Consider the following 20,656-nt stretch of genomic DNA (forward strand, 5'->3'; position numbering starts at 1 on the left):
AATATCTGCTAAATTAATTTCTAGTTGTAAATATTACAACAGTAATCAAATCTTTTACAGTAAAAGGAGAAACATATTGATCTGAAAATAGATAATTTTTGAATAACCACATATGTGAGGCAAAGGTCACAATGACATAATGTCCTCAAAAAGAACAATCAAGACTTTTGATGAATTTAGAGTCATCGGTACCTATCAAGAGGTAACAAATATCTCCATGCACATCTTCATGATGTGCAGTGAGCCATACAAGTATCACAGGAGAATTGTGACATTAAGCAAACCTTTAGAAACAAAGGATAAACATCTGGATCTAAGAACAGATCAGTTTTGAGGAATCACAGTGTCAATTATGACAATATTGCCATATAAATGACAGTCAAAGTAAGTTTCTGATCAACATGATCAATAACATTCAGAAGATAACAACAGTTACCATAGCATTATATACTAATACATGAAGTACAGTGAGGTATAATAATAGTAATAATTGCAGATGCAATCAGATTTGTTTCATGCAAAATGCATGACAATATGTTCTCTTTCTTAAATTGAAAGATATTGTTGCTGTCATTACTTCAGGAAATGTCATCTTGCACAAAGAAAAGAAAAACACATGAAATGAAACCTTCTGTACAAACAGAAGAACAAATCAATGACTTTTCAAAGAATTTCATAGAATTCAGTTCCAGTAATCTTTGACCAATATGGTGGTCTCAGTTTGTCTGGCAGTAACTCCAGTCTGTAGGTGTCTACCACGGCCTCCAGGCGGCGCTGTTGACTGGACTCTTGTCTGTGGTGATGCTGGTCTGGACTGTGGAGCTCAGAGGAGAGAAGTCAGCCTCTCTCAAGTTGTTATCAGAGGAAGACTGCAGCTTGTTGAAGTGGTTCAGCAGTCTTCTCTGGGACTGTGTCTTCATCTGCTCTTTGGACAGGAAGTGTGTCACCTCTTGGACACACCTGGAGTAGCCCTGATTGACAGCTGCTGAGTCCACAGCTTGATTCTGCTGCTGCAGTCGTCTCAGGACACAAACTGTCATCTCCAGGATGTCTGCTTTCTCCAGCTTGGAGTCTGTCTGCTGTTTGAGGAACTCTGGACCCAGGAGAGACTTGAGCTGCTCAATGCTGCTGTTGATTCGCTCTCTGCGTAACTTCTCCACCAGAGGTTTTCTGAGCTGCAGAAAGAAGAATAAAGTCATTAATAAACGTATTCTTGAGTAAAGTGTTAACATGAAAATGGCAACATATGATTGACAATATTTAAACTTATTGAATGTTGAATTTACCTTGTGGGTCAGAGTGAGATGCTCCTGAGAGTTGGTCATTGCTGCAGTGGTTGTAGGAGCCATGTCTGGATCTGTGTGCTGTAGAGGTCTCTGTAGAGAGAATCTGATCTCTGCTGGCTCCATCCCTCCTATTTATAGTCCCACATCTCCATATCAATGTGTGGGTCTTGGTCTAGTTGTAGTTTCTCACAGTCTCAGCCAATCAGAGAGCTTTGCGTCACAATAGTGGATGCAGCACACTTTCTGCTGTTAATGCTTTGGGGACAATGGTTAGATCTCAGGGGAACAGGTGGAGGACTGGGGGGGTGATGGAGACAGACTCACAGAGCTCTGTGTGAATCTGGGAAAGTGGTGACCCTGTAGAGAGAGCAGATCTGCTGCCTGATGCTGGGATCAATGACTTTGACTGAGCACACGCTCATCATCACATCACACATGTGGAGGATTGAATCTTGAGGAAAAAAGTACTGCCTAAGTTATGTCACCAAGTTAAGTAGTCAATGGAAAAATAATATTTTTTTTCTTTAAGTGCTTTGATTGTTACATAAACAAATAAAACAAGCAAGTTCCATTAATGCCATTCATGTTTAATTTTCTCTTTATAATTCAGTTTAATTTACATTCATATGCATTTCTTTTTTAAGAATTAAATGGTTATATTTTAGAAAATGATTCCAGTCAGGTATTAAAAACACTAAAGTGCACATCATATGTTTATAAATCATTTGGAAAATAAAACAACAACTTAAGTACAAGAACATATCTCTGTGTTATGGTTCAGTTTAGTTTGTCTTGGTTGTTGAGTTTTTTTTCCTTTTGTTCTCTCTGTTCACCCCTTTTCTTTTTCTCTGCAGAGCTTGTGTGTGGAAGGGGGCGTGGCTGGCTCCTCCTGTTGGCAGCAGTGGCACACCTGCATCCACTCAGCTCATTTCCCCCAGTACTTAAGCCTGGTCTTCCCTCCAGATCACTGCCAGATTATTCCTTTGCTTCCCGGCATGCTGTCCCCCTGTACACCTGAAGCCTCAGAGGATTTCCTCCTGCCAGCCAGCTCCCTGCCACTGCAGCCTGCCTTGTATGGTTTTTTGGTTCGTGTCATTAAAGACATTTTTCAGTTCTCACCCATCAGTGTGTGCACGTCTCTCTGCTTTGGGGTCCAATCCTAACGAACACAACAGAATAATCTGGCCAAGTATGGACCCCGCAGAGTTTGAGAGGGTAAGACAAGCCCTCACCGCTCAGGGAGCTCGTGTTGGACAACATGAGAACGCTCTGAATGAAGTTATGGACAGACTGCTCCACTTGACCTCCAGCCTTACCCAGCTCGACAACCGCCTGAACCTGGCAGCTCCTGCTCCGTCTCCTGATCCTGCTCCTGCTCCAGCTGCTTCTCCCACCCTGCCTAGTCACCCTCGTGAGCCCTTCATCCCCACCCCAGACAGGTATTCAGGAGAGTTAGGGTCATGCAGTCAATTCCTCCATCAGTGTTCACTAGTGTTTGACCAGCAGCCGTTAACTTACTCCACTGATAAATCTAAGATTGCCTTTACCAGCAGTTTACTTTCTGGTAAGGCGTCTGCATGGGCTGTAGCCATGGCTAACGCAGGCTCACCTGCTTGGCAGTCCTTCCATTTTTTCTGTAATGAGTTCCGTAGAGTTTTTGACCACCCACTTCAGAGTAAGGAAGCCGGTACTAGGCTTCTCTCCCTGTGTCAGGGATCCCATTCTGTGGCTACTTACTCCATTGACTTCCGCATTCTCGCAGCTGAGAGTGGGTGGGACGAAAGGGCCTTACAGGGGGTTTTTCTGCGTGGGCTTAGTGAGGAGCTTAAGGATGAGCTTGCTGCTCGGGATGAGACCTCCTCCTTGGAGGAACTAATTTCCTTAGCCATCCGTCTCGATAACCGCCTCAGTGAAAGACGCAGGGAGAGAGCAGGTAGACAGAGGGCCCCTCCCCTTCAGTCCAAGTCACCTCTGCACCCTGCTCCACCCTCCACTGGTGTTCCTCTTCCAGCTGCCTCATCCCCCTCCAGCAATGAGGAGCCCATGCAGTTGGGGAGGATGAGGCTCACTCCTGCTGAACGTCATCGCCGCTTCCTCCTGAGACTCTGCATCTACTGTGGTCAAGCTGGTCACGTCCTCGCAAACTGTCCCGACCGGCCAAAAGAGTGGGCTCATCAGCTGCAAGGGGGGCGCTGGTGAGCCATACATCTGTTTGTCCGTCCCCCTCCAGTCGCATTCAGCTTAAAGGTACTGTTTCCTGGTCTCAAACTAACCTTCCTCTCCCTGTTTTAGTGGACTCTGGCTCAGATGACAATTTCATTGACTCTGGTATTGTCACCCAGTTTAACCTGCCCACAGAGCCACTTTCAGAACCCAAGGATGTTTTTGCCCTCGATGGTCGACTCTTGGCCCGTGTAACTCTCCGTACTGTCCCTGTGTCCCTGCAACTTTCTGGTAATCATCATGAGACAACTTCCTTTTACCTTATTCCCTCACCGTCTTCACCCTTAGTTTTAGGTCTCCCCTGGCTCAAACTCCACAACCCACACATTGACTGGTCGACATTATCTATCTCCAATTGGAGTCTGTATTGCCACTCCCACTGTCTGCACTCGGCCATCCCGACCACCATTTCCACTCCACCTGTTCGCCCCAAACCGGTAGATCTAGCTTCTGTCCCTCCTGAGTATCATGACCTGCGGGAGGTTTTTAGCAAGGACCGCGCTCTGTCCCTACCGCCTCACAGGCCGTACGACTGTTGTATCGACCTGCTCCCTGGTGCCACCCATCCGACTAGCAAACTCTATAACCTCTCCAGGCCTGAAAGGGAGGCTATGGAGACCTATATTTCTGACTCTCTGGCAGCTGGTCTTATTCGTCCATCCTCCTCGCCCTTGGGGGCGGGCTTCTTTTTTGTTGAAAAGAAGGATAAGACTCTACGTCCCTGTGTTGACTTCAGGGGCCTAAATGACATAACCATCAAGAACAAGTACCCCCTTCCGCTCATTGACTCTGCCTTTGCTCCCCTCCACCAGGCCACCATCTTCTCCAAGTTGGACCTGCGCAACGCTTACCACCTGGTGAGAATAAAGGAGGGGGATGAGTGGAAGACTGGGTTCAACACTCCTCTCGGACATTTTGAATATCTAGTCATGCCATTTGGGTTAACCAATGCACCTGCTGTTTTTCAGTGTCTCATAAATGATGTTCTGCGTGATATGCTCAACAGGTTTGTTTTTGTTTACCTAGATGACATTTTGATTTTTTCTCGTACACGTGGGGAACACATCCAACATGTTAAACTTGTTCTCCAGAGACTCCTAGAAAACAGACTCTTTGTGAAAGCAGAGAAGTGTGAATTTCATGTATCATCTGTGAGCTTTCTGGGTTTTGTGGTGGAGAAGGGGCAGATCAAATCAGACCCTGCCAAGATTAAGGCAGTGGTAGATTGGCCTACTCCCACCACACGTAAGCAGCTACAGAGGTTTCTGGGGTTTGCCAATTTTTACCGTCGGTTCATTCATGATTACAGTCGAGTTGCAGCACCACTTACCAGGTTAACCTCTGCTAAGTCACCCTTTGTGTGGTCACCTCCGGCTGAAGCCACTTTTGTTAAGTTGAAGAGTCTGTTCTCCTCTGCTCCTGTGTTATGTCATCCTGTTCCCTCAGCCCAGTTCGTGGTGGAGGTTGATGCCTCTGACTCTGGAGTTGGAGCGGTCCTGTCGCAACGATCCACCTCTGACCAGAAGCTGCACCCCTGCGCATTCTTCTCTCGCCGTCTTACACCTGCGGAGAGGAACTACGATGTGGGGAATCGTGAGCTGCTGGCGGTGGTGCTGGCCCTTCAGGAGTGGAGACACTGGCTGGAGGGATCTACTCACCCTTTTGTTGTTTGGACTGATCACAAGAACCTGTCTTACCTCCGTTCCGCCCGCAGACTCAACTCTCGCCAGGCCCGGTGGGCATTATTCCTGGGCCGGTTCGACTTCACTCTCACCTACCGGCCAGGCTCCAGGAATGTCAAACCTGATGCCCTCTCTCGTCAGTTCTCTCCCCCCGTTGAGGTTCCTGCTGAGGACACAATCCTGCCATCCTCCTGTGTGGTGGGAGCAGCCAGGTGGGAGGTCGAGCAGCAGGTCCAGGAGGCCCTTGAGGACCATCCAGCCCCTGAGGGTGTCCCACCAAACCGGCTGTTTGTGCCTCCCCCCGTCCGATCCCCTGTGCTCCAGTGGGGACACTGCTCCAAGGTGGCATGCCACCCTGGCTTCCATCGGACCTTGGCTCTGCTTCGTCAGCGTTTCTGGTGGCCCTCAATGTCTGCTGATACTAAGGAGTTCGTCTCTGCCTGTACTGTCTGTGCCCGCAGTAAGGCTTCACATCGTGCTCCTGCTGGTCTCCTTCGCCCCCTTCCTATCCCCCACCGGCCCTGGTCTCACATTGCCATGGACTTTGTCACTGGTCTGCCACCTTCAGAAGGTAACGATACCATTTTAACTGTTGTTGACCGTTTTTCCAAGTCTGTGCACTTTATCCCTCTGCCTAAACTCCCGTCTGCCCTTGAGACTGCTACTTTGCTCACCCAGCATGTTCTAAGGCTACATGGCATCCCCCAGGACATTGTGTCCGACAGAGGGCCACAGTTCTCCTCCAGAGTTTGGCGGGCATTTTGCCAAGCTATGGGGGCGTCGGCTAGCCTCTCTTCTGGTTACCATCCTCAGACGAATGGCCAGACTGAGCGGGCGAATCAGAGTCTGGAGGCAGCACTTCGTTGTGTTGCTTTTCATCACCCAACCTCCTGGTCTACCCACCTTCCATGGATTGAATACGCCCACAACTCCCTGATCTGCTCTGCCTCAGGTATGTCCCCCTTTATGGCCGCTAATGGTTTCCAGCCTCCTCTCTTCCCCGCACAGGAGACTGAGGTGGCAGTTCCCTCGGTGCAGGCGCACCTCCAGCGTGCCCATCAAGTCTGGCGTGAAGCCCGGGCTGCTCTCACCCGATCTGCGGCTCAGAACCAGAGACTGGCAGACCGTCACCGCTCCCCAGTACCAGCCCGGCCAGAAGGTCTGGTTGTCCTCCCGTGATCTTCCCCTCAGAACGGAGTCCCGAAAACTCACTCCCAGGTACATCGGCCCTTACGTCATTGACCGGATCATCAACCCCTGTGTGGTGAGACTTAAGCTTCCTCCATCCCTCAATATCCACCCGTCCTTCCATGTGTCACTCCTCAAGCCTGTCTCCACCAGCCCTCTGTGCCCTCCAGCCGAGCCCCCTCCACCCCCCCAGATCATCGACGATCACCCTGCATTCTCTGTTCGGCAGCTGCTGGATGTGCGGAGGCGAGGCCGAGGTTTCCAGTTCTTGGTGGATTGGGAGGGGTATGGCCCAGAGGAGCGTTCATGGGTTTCTCGCTCCCTTATTTTGGACCCTGAGCTCATTAGAGAGTTTTACAATCGGTACCCAGACAAGCCTGGTAGGCCGCCAGGAGGCGTCCCTTGAGGGGGGGGTACTGTTATGGTTCAGTTTAGTTTGTCTTGGTTGTTGAGTTTTTTTTCCTTTTGTTCTCTCTGTTCACCCCTTTTCTTTTTCTCTGCAGAGCTTGTGTGTGGAAGGGGGCGTGGCTGGCTCCTCCTGTTGGCAGCAGTGGCACACCTGCATCCACTCAGCTCATTTCCCCCAGTACTTAAGCCTGGTCTTCCCTCCAGATCACTGCCAGATTATTCCTTTGCTTCCCGGCATGCTGTCCCCCTGTACACCTGAAGCCTCAGAGGATTTCCTCCTGCCAGCCAGCTCCCTGCCACTGCAGCCTGCCTTGTATGGTTTTTTGGTTCGTGTCATTAAAGACATTTTTCAGTTCTCACCCATCAGTGTGTGCACGTCTCTCTGCTTTGGGGTCCAATCCTAACGAACACAACACTCTGTGCAGATATGTCAACATGTCCTGACTTGTGTCTTGTAGTCAGTGTGGGTAGAAAGTTGGTCTCAGTTTCCCACACTGACTCCTTGAATGCGGTGGTCAATTAACAACAAAAGGCCTTTGAATGGAGCTTTTGTGACTGATGCTGGACGTGTGTTGTCGTAGAAACAGAGCCTGACATCACCAACCATCTGGAGGGAAACAACACCATTGGCTGGCTCTGATGGTTTTTGATGTTTCAAATCATGAAGACTTTTTTATCCTAAAGGGTCATAAAAATATTTTACAAATGTATATTGTCAACTTTCGTTCATTTTCACTATCCAGTCGCAATTGTGCTGTTGTATCAGCATTTAGATTAAGGTTTTAGATCTAGATGAGGGTGGGACATTGAGGCAGCTGTTTCCTGAAGTGTGCCAAATACCTTTGGTTAATAATCTGCTGCTGGTGGGGTGGAGGATCATAATCATTCATGCTAAACTCTTAAATGCCGGGGTTTTCCATCACTCTCTCCATTAATGAGTCAAAACTAATTTACTGACGAAACATTAAAATAATTATATCAATCATAAATAAGACAAGTTATAACAGAAACAGTAAATAAGATGATAATACATCTGAACACATATAGAAAAATACAAATATTTTAGAAGAACATCTTTAAATGGCCCTGGTTATGGCCATGACAATCAGCAAAGTTTTAGGCCAACAATTAAAAAAAAAAAAGGGCTTAAATGAGACTTCAAATCTTCTGCCATTTTTTTTTTTCAGATCTTTGTTGCATAGGAACTGCCAAAATCTGGATGGACCTTTTGATGTTTTTCATGATTTTTTGGGGGGGAAGTCATAGAGACAAGCACAGAAAGGAAATCATCAATATTATTCAAATCTTTTTTTTAAAAATCCCCCCCCAAAACAACATGTAAATATACACTGAGGTCAGCATGTTATATTTGGCGGTTGCAGAAAAACACGAACCTTTGTGCCATTTATACTAAAAACTGATCTTTTTGTAGTGTCTTATTTTTTGTGACAAAACACAATTGTGGTTTTAATCCTGAAGTATTCATGACATCAATTGAAGCTAGAACACATTATGAATTCTAGACAACAATACATTTCCAAAACATACTTTCACTGAAAACGTTTGAATAACTTTTCAGAGCATTGACTTTAGGGAATTCCAATAAATGTATCTAAAATTGGTGAAGGGAAAATAATACAAATTGATTCTTTGATTTGGTACAAATTTGGAAGTTTCTAGTTTTTGGAGCCAGAGTCTCTTTTAGTCTCTGTCCCTTCAGGCCAAAGGTCTGATCTATTGTCCCACAGGGCTCTGTGAGTGAGTTTCCTCTGGTTTCCCACACTCTGTCCTTCCACTGGAGGAACAATAGAAGTGTGCTTTATGATGCTTCTCATTAGTTTCGATATGTGACCTCTTAAAAGTCAAGATGGATAACTTAAACCTTATCCATTAAAACACCTTAAAGTTACGTTTTTATGAAAATAATGTTGTAGCACTTTTTTTCTTTTACATTTACATTTTCTGATTTTGCTTGGTGACTTAATAAACCAATTATAATAAAGTGACTTAACATGGGTAATCTCTCTTCAAGAAAAAAATCTTAATTGAACCACATTTCGATGCTTAGTTTGGCAATGTAGGTTTTTTAATCATGATTTGTCAATCAAAGGTAGTAGCAATGATGGAGAACTCTGTCAATGAAGTTCAAATGAATCAATTATCAAACGAGAACACAAAGATTTCAAGTTGCATTGTTTGTTTATTCAACAAGGCACAAAGAGCCACAAAGTATGAAAGTTTCAGCTAGAGGTGATGATACATCACAACAACAACAACTTGTAGATTTCTACAAGACACACTGTACTCACAGAGAGTAAAGGAACAACTGTCTTTATAAAAGACAAACGTATCATAATATTTGAGAACACAGTTCTCACTGGACTTTGACATTTCTTCCCAAATGGATTAGAAATTTGCACATAATGAACAAATATAGAATAACAATTTTACAACAGATCAAATTGTTCATAATATCTGCTAAATTAATTTCTAGTTGTAAATATTACAACAGTAATCAAACCTTTTACAGTAAAAGGAGAAACATATTGATCTGAAAATAGATAATTTTTGAATAACCACATATGAGGCAAAGGTAACAATGACATAATGTCCTCAAAAAGAACAATCAAGACTTTTGATGAATTTAGAGTCATCGGTACCTATCAAGAGGTAACAAATATCTTCATGCACATCTTCATGATGTGCAGTGAGCCATAAAAGTATCACAGGGGAAATGTGACATTAAGCAAACCTTTAGAAACAAAGGATAAACATCTGGATCTAAGAACAGATCAGTTTTGAGTAATCACAGTTTCAATTATGACAATATTGCCATATAAATGACAGTCAAAGTAACTTTCTGATCAACATGATCAATAACATTCAGAAGATAACAACAATTAAGTTACCATAGCATTATATACCAATACATGAAGTACAGTGAGGTATGATAATAATAATTGCAGATGCAATCAGATTTGTTTCATGCAACATGCATGACAAGATGTTCTCTTTCTTAAATTGAAAGATATTGTTGCTGTCATTTCCTCAGGAAATGTCATCTTGCACAAAGAAAAATCAAAATACAAAATAAAACCTTCTGTACAAACAGAAGAAGAAGTTCATGAAATTTCAAAGAATTCAGTATAATTCAGTTCCAGTAATCTTTGACCAATACGGTCGTCTTAGTTTGTCTGGCAGTAACTCCAGTCTGTAGGTGTCTACCACGGCCTCCAGGCGGCGCTGTTGACTGGACTCTTGTCTGTGGTGATGCTGGTCTGGACTGTGGAGCTCAGAGGAGAAAAGTCAGCCTCTCTCAGGTTGTTATCAGAGGAAGACTGCAGCTTGTTGAAGTGGTTCAGCAGTCTTCTCTGCTGCTGATTCATCTGCTGCAGTCGTCTCAGGACACAAACTGTCATCTCCAGGATGTCTGCTTTCTCCAGCTTGGAGTCTGGCTGCTGTTTGAGGAACTCTGGACCCAGGAGAGACTTGAGCTGCTCAATGCTGCTGTTGATTCGCTCTCTGCGTAACTTCTCCACCAGAGGTTTTCTGAGCTGCAGAAAGAAGAATAAAGTCATTAATAAACTTATTCTGGAGTAAAGTGTTAACATGAAAAATGACAACATATCTTTGACAATGTCTACACTTCTTGCATGTTGAATTTACCTTGTGGGTCAGAGTGAGATGCTCCTGAGAGTTGGTCATTGCTGCAGTGGTTTTAGGAGCCATGTCTGGATCTGTGTGCTGTAGAGGTCTCTGTAGAGAGAATCTGATCTCTGCTGGCTCCATCCCTCCTATTTATAGTCCCACATCTCCATATCAATGTGTGGGTCTTGGTCTAGTTGTAGTTTCTCACAGTCTCAGCCAATCAGAGAGTTTGGTGACACAATAGTGGATGCAGCACACTTTCTGCTGTTAATGCCTGGGGGACAATGGTTAGATCTCAGGGGAACAGGTGGAGGGCTGGGGGGGTGATGGAGACAGACTCACAGAGCTCTGTGTGAATCTGGGAAAGTGGTGACCCTGTAGAGAGAGCAGATCTGCTGCCTGATGCTGGGATCAATGACTTTGACTGAGCACACGCTCATCATCACATCACACATGTGGAGGATTGAATCTTGAGGAAAAAAGTACTGCCTAAGTTATGTCACCAAGTTAAGTAGTCAATGGAAAAATAATCTTTTTTTTTTAAGTGCTTTGAATGTTACATAAACAAATAAAACAAGCAAGTTCCATTAATGCCATTCATGTTTAATTTAGTCTTCATAATTCTGTTGTAATTTACATTCATATGCATTTCTTTTTTTTCTTTTGTTTTTTAAGAATTAAATGGTTATATTTTAGAAAATGATTCCAGTCAGGTATTAAAAACACTAAAGTGCCCATTATATGTTTATAAATCATTTGGAAAATAAAACAACAACTCAAGTACAAGAACATATCTCTGTGCAGATGTTTCAACATGTCCTGACTTGTGTCTTGTAGTCAGTGTGGGTAGAAAGTTGGTCTCAGTTTCCCACACTGACTCCTTGAATGCGGTGGTCAATGAACAACAAAAGGACTTTGAATGGAGCTTTTGTGACTGATGCTGGACGTGTGTTGTGGTAGAAACAGAGCCTGACATCAACAACCATCTGGAGGGAAACAAAGAGGCTGGCTCTGCTGGTTTTTAATGTTTGAAATCATGAAGACTTTTTTATCCTAAAGGGTCATAAAAATATTTTACAAATGTATATTGTCAACTTTCATTCATTTTGACTATCCAGTCGCAATTGTGCTGTTGTATCAGCATTTAGATTAAGGTTTTAGATCTAGATGAGGGTGGGACATTGAGGCAGCTGTTTCCTGAAGTGTGCCAAATACCTTTGGTTAATAATCTGCTGCTGGTGGGGTGGAGGATCATAATCATTCATGCTAAACTCTTAAATTCTGGGGTTTTCCATCACTCTCTCCATTAATGAGTCAAAACTAATTCACTGACGAAACATAAAAATAATTATATCAATCATAAATTAGACAAGTTATAACAGAAACAGTAAATAAGATGATAATAAATCTGAACACATATAGAAAAATACAAATATTTTAGAAGAACATCTTTAAATGGCCCTGGTTATGGCCATGACAATCAGCAAAGTTTTAGGCCAACAATTTAAAAAAAAGAATGGGCTTAAATGAGACTTCAAATCTTCTGCAAGTTTTTTTTCCAGATCTTTGTTGCATAGGAACTGTGCAAGTGCCAAAATCTGGATGGACCTTTTGATGTTTTTCATGATTTTTTGGGGGGGAAGTCATAGAGACAAGCACAGAAAGGAAATCATCAATATTATTCAAATCTTTTTTTTAAAAATCCCCCCCCAAAACAACATGTAAATATACACTGAGGTCAGCATGTTATATTTGGCGGTTGCAGAAAAACACGAACCTTTGTGCCATTTATACTAAAAACTGATCTTTTTGTAGTGTCTTATTTTTTGTGACAAAACACAATTGTGGTTTTAATCCTGAAGTATTCATGACATCAATTGAAGCTAGAACACATTATGAATTCTAGATAACAATACATTTCCAAAACATACTTTCACTGAAAACGTTTGAATAACTTTTCAGAGCATTGACTTTAGGGAATTCCAATAAATGTATCTAAAATTGGTGAAGGGAAAATAATACAAATTGATTCTTTGATTTGGTACAAATTTGGAAGTTTCTAGTTTTTGGAGCCAGAGTCTCTTTTAGTCTCTGTCCCTTCAGGCCAAAGGTCTGATCTATTGTCCCACAGGGCTCTGTGAGTGAGTTTCCTCTGGTTTCCCACACTCTGTCCTTCCACTGGAGGAACAATAGAAGTGTGCTTTATGATGCTTCTCATTAGTTTCAATATCTGACCTCTTAAAAGTCAAGATGGATAACTTAAACCTTATCCATTAAAACACCTTAAAGTTACGTTTTTATGAAAATAATGTTGTAGCACTTTTTTTCTTTTACATTTACATTTTCTGATTTTGCTTGATGACTTAATAAACCAATTATAATAAAGTGACTTAACATGGGTAATCTCTCTTCAAGAAAAAAATCTTAATTGAACCACATTTCGATGCTTAGTTTGGCAATGTAGGTTTTTTAATCATGATTTGTCAATCAAAGGTAGTAGCAATGATGGAGAACTCTGTCAATGAAGTTCAAATGAATCAATTATCAAACGAGAACACAAAGATTTCAAGTTGCATTGTTTGTTTATTCAACAAGGCACAAAGAGCCACAAAGTATGAAAGTTTCAGCTAGAGGTGATGATACATCACAACAACAACTTGTAGATTTCTACAAGACACACTGTACTCACAGAGAGTAAAGGAACAACTGTCTTTATAAAAGACAAACGTATCATAATATTTGAGAACACAGTTCTCACTGGACTTTGACATTTCTTCCCAAATGGATTAGAAATTTGCACATAATGAACAAATATAGAATAACAATTTTACAACAGATCAAATTGTTCATAATATCTGCTAAATTAATTTCTAGTTGTAAATATTACAACAGTAATCAAACCTTTTACAGTAAAAGGAGAAACATATTGATCTGAAAATAGATAATTTTTGAATAACCACATATGAGGCAAAGGTAACAATGACATAATGTCCTCAAAAAGAACAATCAAGACTTTTGATGAATTTAGAGTCATCGGTACCTATCAAGAGGTAACAAATATCTTCATGCACATCTTCATGATGTGCAGTGAGCCATAAAAGTATCACAGGGGAAATGTGACATTAAGCAAACCTTTAGAAACAAAGGATAAACATCTGGATCTAAGAACAGATCAGTTTTGAGTAATCACAGTTTCAATTATGACAATATTGCCATATAAATGACAGTCAAAGTAACTTTCTGATCAACATGATCAATAACATTCAGAAGATAACAACAGTTAAGTTACCATAGCATTATATACCAATACATGAAGTACAGTGAGGTATGATAATAATAATTGCAGATGCAATCAGATTTGTTTCATGCAACATGCATGACAAGATGTTCTCTTTCTTAAATTGAAAGATATTGTTGCTGTCATTTCCTCAGGAAATGTCATCTTGCACAAAGAAAAATCAAAATACAAAATAAAACCTTCTGTACAAACAGAAGAAGAAGTTCATGAAATTTCAAAGAATTCAGTATAATTCAGTTCCAGTAATCTTTGACCAATATGGTCGTCTTAGTTTGTCTGGCAGTAACTCCAGTCTGTAGGTGTCTACCACGGCCTCCAGGCGGCGCTGTTGACTGGACTCTTGTCTGTGGTGATGCTGGTCTGGACTGTGGAGCTCAGAGGAGAAAAGTCAGCCTCTCTCAGGTTGTTATCAGAGGAAGACTGCAGCTTGTTGAAGTGGTTCAGCAGTCTTCTCTGCTGCTGATTCTGCTGCTGCAGTCGTCTCAGGACACAAACTGCCATCTCCAGGATGTCTGCTTTCTCCAGCTTGGAGTCTGTCTGCTGTTTGAGGAACTCTGGACCCAGGAGAGACTTGAGCTGCTCAATGCTGCTGTTGATTCGCTCTCTGCGTAACTTCTCCACCAGAGGTTTTCTGAGCTGCAGAAAGAAGAATAAAGTCATTAATAAACTTATTCTGGAGTAAAGTGTTAACATGAAAAATGACAACATATCTTTGACAATGTCTACACTTCTTGCATGTTGAATTTACCTTGTGGGTCAGAGTGAGATGCTCCTGAGAGTTGGTCATTGCTGCAGTGGTTTTAGGAGCCATGTCTGGATCTGTGTGCTGTAGAGGTCTCTGTAGAGAGAATCTGATCTCTGCTGGCTCCATCCCTCCTATTTATAGTCCCACATCACCATATCAATGTGTGGGTCTTGGTCTAGTTGTAGTTTCTCACAGTCTCAGCCAATCAGAGAGCTTGGTGACACAATAGTGGATGCAGCACACTTTCTGCTGTTAATGCCTGGGGGACAATGGTTAGATCTCAGGGGAACAGGTGGAGGGCTGGGGGGGTGATGGAGACAGACTCACAGAGCTCTGTGTGAATCTGGGAAAGTGGTGACCCTGTAGAGAGAGCAGATCTGCTGCCTGATGCTGGGATCAATGACTTTGACTGAGCACACGCTCATCATCACATCACACATGTGGAGGATTGAATCTTGAGGAAAAAAGTACTGCCTAACTTATGTCACAAAGTTAAGTAGTCAATGGAAAAATAATCTTTTTTTTTTAAGTGCTTTGAATGTTACATAAACAAATAAAACAAGCAAGTTCCATTAATGCCATTCATGTTTAATTTTCTCTTCATAATTCTGTTGTAATTTACATTCATATGCATTTCTTTTTTTTCTTTTGTTTTTTAAGAATTAAATGGTTATATTTTAGAAAATGATTCCAGTCAGGTATTAAAAACACTAAAGTGCCCATTATATGTTTATAAATCATTTGGAAAATAAAACAACAACTCAAGTACAAGAACATATCTCTGTGCAGATGTTTCAACATGTCCTGACTTGTGTCTTGTAGTCAGTGTGGGTAGAAAGTTGGTCTCAGTTTCCCACACTGACTCCTTGAATGCGGTGGTCAATGAACAACAAAAGGACTTTGAATGGAGCTTTTGTGACTGATGCTGGACGTGTGTTGTGGTAGAAACAGAGCCTGACATCACCAACCATCTGGAGGGAAACAACACCATTGGCTGGCTCTGATGGTTTTTAATGTTTGAAATCATGAAGACTTTTTTATCCTAAAGGGTCATAAAAATATTTTACAAATGTATATTGTCAAGTTTCATTCATTTTGACTATCCAGTCGCAATTGTGCTGTTGTATCAGCATTTAGATTAAGGTTTTAGATCTAGATGAGGGTGGGACATTGAGGCAGCTGTTTCCTGAAGTGTGCCAAATACCTTTGGTTAATAATCTGCTGCTGGTGGGGTGGAGGATCATAATCATTCATGCTAAACTCTTAAATTCTGGGGTTTTCCATCACTCTCTCCATTAATGAGTCAAAACTAATTCACTGACGAAACATAAAAATAATTATATCAATCATAAATTAGACAAGTTATAACAGGAACAGTAAATAAGATGATAATAAATCTGAACACATATAGAAAAATACAAATATTTTAGAAGAACATCTTTAAATGGCCCTGGTTATGGCCATGACAATCAGCAAAGTTTTAGGCCAACAATTTAAAAAAAAGAAAGGGCTTAAATGAGACTTCAAATCTTCTGCAAGTTTTTTTTCCAGATCTTTGTTGCATAGGAACTGTGCAAGTGCCAAAATCTGGATGGACCTTTTGATGATTTTCATGATTTTTGGGGGGGGGGGAGTCATAGAGACCAGCACAGAAAGGAAATCATCAATATTATTCAAATCTTTTTTTTAAAAATCCCCCCCAAAACAACATGTAAATATACACTGAGGTCAGCATGTTATATTTGGCGGTTGCAGAAAAACACTAACCTTTGTGCCATTTATACTAAAAACTGATCTTTTTTGTAGTGTCTTATTTTTTGTGACAAAACACAATTGTGATTTTAATCCTGAAGTATTCATGACATCAAGTGAAGCCAGTATCACACATTATGAATTCTAGACAACAATACATTTCCAAAACATACTTTCACTGAAAACGTTTGAATAACTTTTCAGAGCATTGACTTTAGGGAATTCCAATAAATGTATCTAAAATTGGTGAAGGGAAAATAATACAAATTGATTCTTTGATTTGGTACAAATTTGGAAGTTTCCAGTTTTTGGAGCCAGAGTCTCTTTTAGTCTCTGTCCCTTCAGGCCAAAGGTCTGATCTATTGTCCCACAGGGCTCTGTGAGTGAGTTTCCTCTGGTTTCCCACACTCTGTCCTTCCACTGGAGGAACAATAGAAGTGTGCTTTATGATGCTTCTCATTAGTTTCAATATCTGACCTCTTAAAAGTCAAGATGGATAACTTAAACCGTATCCATTAAAACACCTTAAAGTTACATTTTTATGAAAATAATGTTGTAGCACTTTTTTTCTTTTACATTTACATTTTCTGATTTTGTTTGATGACTTGATAAACCAATTATAATAAAGTGACTTAACATGGGTAATCTCTCTTCAAGAAAAAATCTTAATTGAACCACATTCCGATGCTTAGTTTGGCAATGTAGGTTTTTTAATCATGATTTGTCAATCAAAGGTAGTAGCAATGATGGAGAACTCTGTCAATGAAGTTCAAATGAATTAATTATCAAACGAGAACACAAACATTTCAAGTGGCATTGTTTGTTTATTCAATGAGGCACAAAGAGCCACAAAGTATGAAAGTTTCAGCTAGAGGTGATGATACATCACAACAACAACTTGTAGATCTCTACAAGACACACTGTATTCACAGAGAGTAAAGGAACAACTGTCTTTATAAAAGACAAACGTATCATAATATTTGAGAACACAGTTCTCACTGGACTTTGACATTTCTTCCCAAATGGATTAGAAATTTGCACAAAATGAACAAATATAGAATAACAATCTTACAACAGATCAAATTGTTCATAATATCTGCTAAATTAATTTCTAGTTGTAAATATTACAACAGTAATCAAACCTTTTACTGTAAAAGGAGAAACATATTGATCTGAAAATAGATAATTTTTGAATAACCACATATGAGGCAAAGGTCACAATGACATAATGTCCTCAAAAAGAACAATCAAGACTTTTGATGAATTTAGAGTCATCAGTACCTATCAAGAGGTAACACAAATCTTAATGCACATCTTCATGATGTGCAGTAAGCCATACAAGTATCACAGGAGAATTGTGACATTAAGCAAACCTTTAGAAACAAAGGATAAACATCTGGATCTAAGAACAGATCAGTTTTGAGGAATCACAGTGTCAATTATGACAATATTGCCATAGAAATGACAGTCAAAGTAAGTTTCTGATCAACATGATCAATAACATTCAGAAGATAACAACAGTTACCATAGCATTTTATACCAATACATGAAGTACAGTGAGGTATAATAATAATAATAATAATTGCAGATGCAATCAGATTTGTTTCATGCAAAATGCATGACAATATGTTCTCTTTCTTAAATTGAAAGATATTGTTGCTGTCATTTCTTCAGGAAATGTCATCTTGCACAAAGAAAAGAAAAACACATGAAATGAAACCTTCTGTACAAACAGAAGAACAAATCAATGACTTTTCAAAGAATTTCATAGAATTCAGTTCCAGTAATCTTTGACCAATATGGTGGTCTCAGTTTGTCTGGCAGTAACTCCAGTCTGTAGGTGTCTACCACGGCCTCCAGGCGGCGCTGTTGACTGGACTCTTGTCTGTGGTGATGCTGGTCTGGACTGTGGAGCTCAGAGGAGAGAAGTCAGCCTCTCTCAAGTTGTTATCAGAGGAAGACTGCAGCTTGTTGAAGTGGTTCAGCAGTCTTCTCTGGGACTGTGTCTTCATCTGCTCTTTGGACAGGAAGTGTGTCACCTCTTGGACACACCTGGAGTAGCCCTGATTGACAGCTGCTGAGTCCACAGCTTGATTCTGCTGCTGCAGTCGTCTCGGGACACAAACTGTCATCTTTAGGATGTCTGCTTTCTCCAGCTTGGAGTCTGGCTGCTGTTTGAGGAACTCTGGACCCAGGAGAGACTTGAGCTGCTCAATGCTGCTGTTGATTCGCTCTCTGCGTAACTTCTCCACCAGAGGTTTTCTGAACTGCAGAAAGAAGAATAAAGTCATTAATAAACTTATTCTGGAGTAAAGTGTTAACATGAAAAATGACAACATATCTTTGACAATGTCTACACTTCTTGAATGTTGAATTTACCTTGTGGGTCAGAGTGAGATGCTCCTGAGAGTTGGTCATTGCTGCAGTGGTTGTAGGAGCCATGTCTGGATCTGTGTGCTCTAGAGGTCTCTGTAGAGAGAATCTGATCTCTGCTGGCTCCATCCCTCCTATTTATAGTCCCACATCTCCATATCAATGTGTGGGTCTTGGTCTAGTTGTAGTTTCTCACAGTCTCAGCCAATCAGAGAGCTTTGCGTCACAATAGTGGACGCAGCACACTTTCTGCTGTTAATGCCTGGGGGACAATGGTTAGATCTCAGGGGAACAGATGGAGGACTGGGGGGGGTGATGGAGACAGACTCACGGAGCTCTGTGTGAATCTGGGAAAGTGGTGACCCTGTAGAGAGAGCAGATCTGCTGCCTGATGCTGGGATCAATGAATTTGACTGAGCACACGCTCATCATCACATCACACACGTGGAATAATAAAAGCCATAATATAAGGAATGAATTATATGTTGGAATTAAAAAATATTGATATGAAAAATAAAATTTAAGTGGATGTATTTTTCACATGCTTTTCAAGTTTAAATCTGAAATACATTCTGATAAATTATTCTATTTTGCCTTGTTAATTTAGATATATATTTTATTTTATTTGAACTTTTAATCTTAAATTTTGCCTTATCAAAAGTGCAATTTTACTCTCATCTGAAGCAATATTATTAGATGTTAGAAAACCATGTGATAGCCATTCATGCCACTGGAATGAAACTCCAGATAATACTATGGCAGCTGTCCAGATGCAGCAGAGTCTTATGACACGTGCCTTGTTGTCGGTGTGAGTAAGAAGTTGAGCTCAGTTTCCCACACTGACTCCCTGTATGGTGTGGTCAATGAACCACAAAGGGACTTCAGCGACAGATGCTGACTGTGTGTTGTCATAGAGACAGAGTGTGACATCATCAGCCATCTGGAGGGAAAGGATCCCATTGGCTGACTCTGCCAGTTTGTAGAATTTTAAATTTTCTATCATCAAGTATCAACAAAATAATTTATCATCTCATATTTTCCGGTTTTTATTATTTTCATACAAAGAGAACTTCCTGTCATAATCACAGTGACTTAAAACTGATCATTAACTGGACTGAAACTTCAGCTCTCATGAGGGCGGGAGGTTTCCTGGGGGGTAGCTGTTTCCTGAAGTGTGCCAAATCCCTTTGGAGAATCACTGGGCTGCTGGTGGGATGAATGACATTCACACTCAACTCTTCCCTCCAGAGTTTCCCACACTCCTTCCATTATCAGAAAACAGGCATGTGCCCCCTGCTAAATGGACCTTTTGAGGATCCTTTGCACAAGCAGTGTGTGGCGCAAGCAGTGTGGCACAAGCAGTGTGGTGTAGAGGGTGTGGCCCTTTAAAAAATATCATTGACTATTAAAGTGAATAGCTGGTGAAATTACACTGCGGACAGCAACTTCTGAAGATATTGTGCTGTGAATGTTTGATGTTGAAAAAATTCAGCAGCATTTCCCTGAAACTGTTGAAAGATTTGAAAAAGTTTAATTAAAGTTAAAAAGTCCCAAGTGTTGTTAGCAGTTTACAGTTAGAAAATAGTTTAAAAATGGCTGAAGAAGAGTGAGTTTTTGTTGCTCCCATTTGCTTTCATTGTTACAAGCCTTCAAACAAACAGAGTTGGATTTTCTTTAATAGTATTAGTGGAATTTAAGAATGGAGTGATGCACAAAGTATGTGACGGATGTGGAAGATTTTATATTCTGAAAGGAGCTCTGAGCTTAAAGTATTAATGAGGAGATAGAGGATAAAAATGAATGCATACGTGGGAAAATTGGTCAATTCTGAACAGTTCAAGAATTACAGATATGAAGTCTGCAATTAACAGCAGACATGGAGTTTCTAAATTGAATAATGTGGAACTATTTAAGGTGCAATATGGCAGTAGAAAATAAATAATGATTGGACGAAGATAGCTTGTGAATTCTTCCAGCATTTACAGCAGTAACTCCTTAAGTCAACTCACACAATGTGACTGACAGAAACATTCTTCAAGCACATTTTGTCTCT

The 20,656-nt window shown here is 41.1% G+C and overlaps 4 protein-coding genes across 4 annotated transcripts; all 4 read right to left on the minus strand.

The window, feature by feature from the left end:
* Positions 1 to 1,475, minus strand: LOC131968719 (transcription factor HES-5-like). The gene is made up of 2 exons (XM_059329719.1): positions 1,287 to 1,475; positions 1 to 1,175 (listed from the first exon to the last, which is right to left on the minus strand). The coding sequence occupies exons 1-2, from the start codon at positions 1,407 to 1,409 to the stop codon at positions 753 to 755; spliced, it is 546 nt and encodes a 181-aa protein (XP_059185702.1). The 5' UTR covers positions 1,410 to 1,475; the 3' UTR covers positions 1 to 752.
* A 7,492-nt stretch (positions 1,476 to 8,967) lies between these two features.
* Positions 8,968 to 10,576, minus strand: LOC131968796 (enhancer of split mdelta protein-like). Its single transcript, XM_059329822.1, has 2 exons — positions 10,454 to 10,576; positions 8,968 to 10,341 (listed from the first exon to the last, which is right to left on the minus strand). Exons 1-2 carry the CDS (start codon positions 10,574 to 10,576, stop codon positions 10,009 to 10,011), a joined length of 456 nt encoding a protein of 151 aa, XP_059185805.1. The 3' UTR covers positions 8,968 to 10,008.
* A 2,422-nt stretch (positions 10,577 to 12,998) lies between these two features.
* On the minus strand, positions 12,999 to 14,604 carry LOC131968792 (enhancer of split mbeta protein-like). Its single transcript, XM_059329817.1, has 2 exons — positions 14,482 to 14,604; positions 12,999 to 14,369 (listed from the first exon to the last, which is right to left on the minus strand). Exons 1-2 carry the CDS (start codon positions 14,602 to 14,604, stop codon positions 14,037 to 14,039), a joined length of 456 nt encoding a protein of 151 aa, XP_059185800.1. The 3' UTR covers positions 12,999 to 14,036.
* A 2,422-nt stretch (positions 14,605 to 17,026) lies between these two features.
* On the minus strand, positions 17,027 to 18,732 carry LOC131968694 (transcription factor HES-5-like). The gene is made up of 2 exons (XM_059329681.1): positions 18,610 to 18,732; positions 17,027 to 18,497 (listed from the first exon to the last, which is right to left on the minus strand). The coding sequence occupies exons 1-2, from the start codon at positions 18,730 to 18,732 to the stop codon at positions 18,075 to 18,077; spliced, it is 546 nt and encodes a 181-aa protein (XP_059185664.1). The 3' UTR covers positions 17,027 to 18,074.
* Positions 18,733 to 20,656: the final 1,924 nt, after the last annotated feature.

The sequence above is a fragment of the Centropristis striata genome, chromosome 3, assembly GCF_030273125.1.
Source record: "Centropristis striata isolate RG_2023a ecotype Rhode Island chromosome 3, C.striata_1.0, whole genome shotgun sequence".
NCBI classification, from domain to species: Eukaryota; Metazoa; Chordata; class Actinopteri; order Perciformes; family Serranidae; genus Centropristis; species Centropristis striata.